The following is a 4,008-nucleotide window of genomic DNA, read 5'->3' on the forward strand; positions in this document are numbered from 1 at the left end:
GAGGCATAGGATTATTCTGCACATTAGGACCAGTAGGAGTGAACGAGATGAGCTTGCCATCGAGAAGATCCTGGACTTTCCACTTGAATGCCCTGCATTTCTCAATTGTGTGGCCGGGAGCCCCAGAATGAAATTCACAATGAGCATTCGCATCATACCCAGGAGGAAGAGGGTCAGGTGGAGGACCCATTTCGCGGAGTTGCACTAATTGACCAGCAAGTAATTGGGGAAGAAGCTGAGCATACGGCATTGGAACCGGATCTATACGCCTGTCAGGGTATCTTTGCCTTTGCGGACCCCTTTGACCTTGAGGCCTCGGATTCTGTTGGCGATTCTGAGGAGCAGCAGCTTGTTGTTGTGGCACGAAAGGCTGATGGGATGCCATCCATGGTTGAGGAAGAGCAGCAGCATATGCTTGAGGGACATACGGACCTGGAACAGCATAAGGCATCGGATAATAAGGAGGTGGAACAGCAGAATATGCAGGAGCTCGACCTTGGTCAACAGAGGCAGTGCTAGTCTCACCTTCCTTCTTCTTCACAAACCCAGAATACGGCTTCTTACCATTACCACTTGAGTTGCTAGGATTAGTAACACCTTGAATGGTACCAGCTTTGAAACAGTTCTCAACCCTCTCACCAATGATGACCACATCCGAAAAGGAAGGAGAAGTATTACTAACCATGTGCTGAAGATACGGCCCTTTCAGAGTCCCCATAAACAGATCAATCAATTCGCGGTCCAAAAGGGGAGGTTGGACACGGGACGCAAGTTCACGCCACCTCTGGGCGTATTCTTTAAAAGACTCCTCAGATTTCTGTGACATATTTTGTAGCTGGGCACGGCTGGGAGCCATAGCAGTATTGTAGTGGTATTGTTTCAAGAAGGCGTCGACAAGTTGTCCCCAAGTACCGACATTAGACCTCTCAAGTTTCATGTACCATTCCAACGGGGCTCCAGTGAGACTATCCTGAAAGAAATGCATCAGTAGAGGCTCGTTCTCAGCATGAGCAGCCATCTTACGGCAGTAGGAACGAATGTGAGTCTCTGGGCAGGTGACTCCCTTGTATTTATCAAAATCTGGCACTTTGAACTTCGGGGGAATAACAATCCCAGGTACCAAGCACATAGCAGCAGTGTCGAAACTCGAAGTTTTAGCAACCTCAACAGCCTTAAGGCGTTCTTCGAGAGCTTGGTACATCTTAGCAGTCTCAGTCAACTCAGCAGTAAGATCATGTTCAAGATCAATAACCTCATGGTGGTCGTCCACTACTTTCAGTGTCTCATTAATAGGAGTCTCTTTAGTTTTCACCCCTCCGTCAGCAGAATTGGTAGGAGTATCTTTGACCAAACTAGCGACACTCTTTCTGAGTTCATCCTGTCCTTGAACAACGGCATGGAGAGTCTCCATAAGTTGGGCCATTCTCTCCCCCATAACATCCATATCCCTACGGAGGGCAGCTTGGTTCTGCTCAAATTGATCCATGAGTCTCTCGTTACTCCTGGTGCGGTAAGGATGTAAGAAAGTCAGCTTCGTCGTCGGAAAAGAAATCTGTTGCTGAAAGGGACCCCAATTAGTTTCTTGTACAATAACCTGAAAAATGTAATGTGATAATGTGAATGTATGAGTGCATGTGTGCGTATGACGTGATGTGCCATTTTCAGAGTATCCAAGGTTTAATATTGATCCAGAATAGCTAACAATGCGACAAAAGATAAGTATCAAGAGAAACTAGTTCTTTTTATTCATAACAGAAATTTAAACTTGGGCAAGCCATACATCAACAAGATAGTTCAACAATGGAAATAAAAGACCCCATCCAACAAGTCTGGTGGTGGTCGAAACATACAGACTCAAACATCAATCCATCTGAATATAAAACAGAGGTCCTCCTTGTCTGAAGTGCTCATCGCTCCACTTCTTAGTTTCATCAAACAGCTTCTTGGTTGCTTCTCGATCTCTTCCTTTAAGAAGGCTTTGGATCACCTCATCTTTGCGAAACAAATGCCCATCCAGCTTCTTGCAGCACTCCCTGAGTTCGTCACATCCTTTGCATTCTGGGAGATAATCTTTCTCAGATACGTCCTCCATCATTCGATCTCTGAGCTTGGCATTTTCTTCTGTTAGTCGAGTATTACGAAGGTGACTTCCTTTCAGTTGAGTCTCAATTGCCATTCTTTTAGTGGTCTCTTCTTCCAGTTTCTTTTTCAGATTCTTCACTTCAACTCTAGCATCCCTTTCTATCTTGAGCTTATAAGCTTTCAAGTCTTCTCGGTACTCTTGCTTGAGTTTCTCTTCTGCTTCTTTCATGGCCCTTTTTAGGATCTTCTGGTGATCCTCGACAATAACAGTAGTATCTCTTTCACCTTTTTCCGTTCTAGCCCTCTTTTGAACTCTCAAAGATCCTTCTTTCAGCACCTTGGCCCCATGTGTCAACTCAACCCTTTTCTGGTCCATAAGACAATGTTTTGGTCGTACATCCGATCTCTTTTCGTACAATTGGGTGTTTTCCATATCTACCTGGGTACATTTCTCAGCAGGCACAGTGGCAATTGGAATCTTAGGTGGTTGCTTGTACAATGGGTTAACCTTCGGGAAAGGCAACAGGCGATCTTTAACTCTATTTTCAACCCAATCTGTGTAGGCTTGTCTGGCAACGGGATTCTTTTCACCAAGAGAAATCTGATCATTTGTATGGATGCTATTCCAGGCACTCCTCACTTTTTCTAGACCCTTTGGATCGGTTCCCTTCTCAAAGCAAACGGACTCGAATATCTCTTTGTCCAAAGGCTTGTCTTCAAGTGCAAAACCCAACTGACGCAGCGCTAGCTTAGGATTATAATTGATAACACCTTTTGTTCCTATGAGAGGAACGTTGTCAAAAGTACCACAGCTAGTTATAACTTTCTCCACGTCCATTCCAGTGGGACACCAGACAATGTCATTTCCGGTAAGCCCCATGATCCTTTGAGGCCATTTCTGAGTAGAAGTAATGAAAGGACCACTGGTAGGTAGGTGGGACTTAAACCAGGTGTATAACAACGGCAAACAATTTCTTATGGCTCCTCCTTTCCCATATCGAGAGTGAACAGAATAGTACGTATCGGCTAGCAAAGTAGGGACCGGATTCTTCTCCACAAAAAGACATATAGCAGCCAGATCAACGAACTTGTGAATATTAGGGAACATCACGATCCCATAAATCAAAACGGCCAGAAGGGCGTTGAAGGCCTCCCACATCTTTTTGTTAGCCAACTCTTGGGCCTTCTCAACCAAGAAACTCATATAGAAACCATGAGTGTTACCATTCTTCTTCCAATTCCCAAGAACGTCTTCTATGCTCAAATAAAGAGCGTTGGCAATGTTGTTCAAATCAGGTTTCTCTGGGACACACACGAAAGGAACCTTGTGTTGAATCTTGATATTGAGGAAGTGAGAGTACTCCTCGAGAGTGGGAGCCAACTGATAGCCTGAGAAGGTGAAACAACGCAAGTCAGGATCATAGAATTGGAGAAGAGTAGATAAACCCCATTCGTCGACGTGTGAGTCCAAAAGAGTCAAGATGTTTCCATAATTCTCAGTGAACACAGTTTTATTATGACCAGTGATCAATCCACCCAATTGCCCCAACTGAATCAAGCCTTCGCGATGGAAACTGTAAGTGTGAGTACGCCTTGTAGCTTCTCTGGTAGCGGTCACGTTGTTAGCCATCCTGGGTGAAAAGTAATAACCTCGGATACCCTGAAAAATGGCATGCATATGAGAAATAATACTATTTTCTTTTTTCTTTTTCTTTCTTTTTTTTTATTACATCTTTTCTTCTTTTTTCTTTGGAAAATAAATATGCCATGATGAAAATGATGCAATGGAGGTTCTCCCAATATGAGAGAGTTGTTGTGTCGTCTCTGAGCAGAATCACAAGTCATAAGGTCAAAGGTTCGGCATAGGTGCCACACAGCCATAAGAACAATAGTCACCAACAGAACAGAATAGTCACCAACGGTACC

The 4,008-nt window shown here is 44.2% G+C and overlaps 1 protein-coding gene across 1 annotated transcript; it reads right to left on the reverse strand.

Moving 5' to 3' along the window:
• Positions 1-965: 965 nt before the first annotated feature.
• On the reverse strand, positions 966-3,712 carry LOC131637148 (uncharacterized). The gene is made up of 4 exons (XM_058907736.1): positions 3,529-3,712; positions 2,890-3,384; positions 2,140-2,796; positions 966-970 (listed from the first exon to the last, which is right to left on the reverse strand). Exons 1-4 carry the CDS (start codon positions 3,710-3,712, stop codon positions 966-968), a joined length of 1,341 nt encoding a protein of 446 aa, XP_058763719.1.
• Positions 3,713-4,008: the final 296 nt, after the last annotated feature.

The sequence above is a fragment of the Vicia villosa genome, unplaced genomic scaffold, assembly GCF_029867415.1.
Source record: "Vicia villosa cultivar HV-30 ecotype Madison, WI unplaced genomic scaffold, Vvil1.0 ctg.001929F_1_1, whole genome shotgun sequence".
NCBI lineage: Eukaryota > Viridiplantae > Streptophyta > Magnoliopsida > Fabales > Fabaceae > Vicia > Vicia villosa.

What these genes read in the sequence shown, in the direction of transcription:
- LOC131637148 (XM_058907736.1), bottom strand. Translation starts at nt 3,712, where the DNA reads ATGGCTAACAACGTGACCGCTACCAGAGAAGCTACAAGGCGTACTCAC. An exon ending in CTCACACGTCGACGAATGGG is followed by an intron (nt 3,385 to 3,528) that starts GTTTATCTACTC and finishes TGTGTGTCCCAG; the next exon opens with AGAAACCTGATTTGAACAAC. An exon ending in GAAAGTTATAACTAGCTGTG is followed by an intron (nt 2,797 to 2,889) that starts GTACTTTTGACA and finishes TTGCACTTGAAG; the next exon opens with ACAAGCCTTTGGACAAAGAG.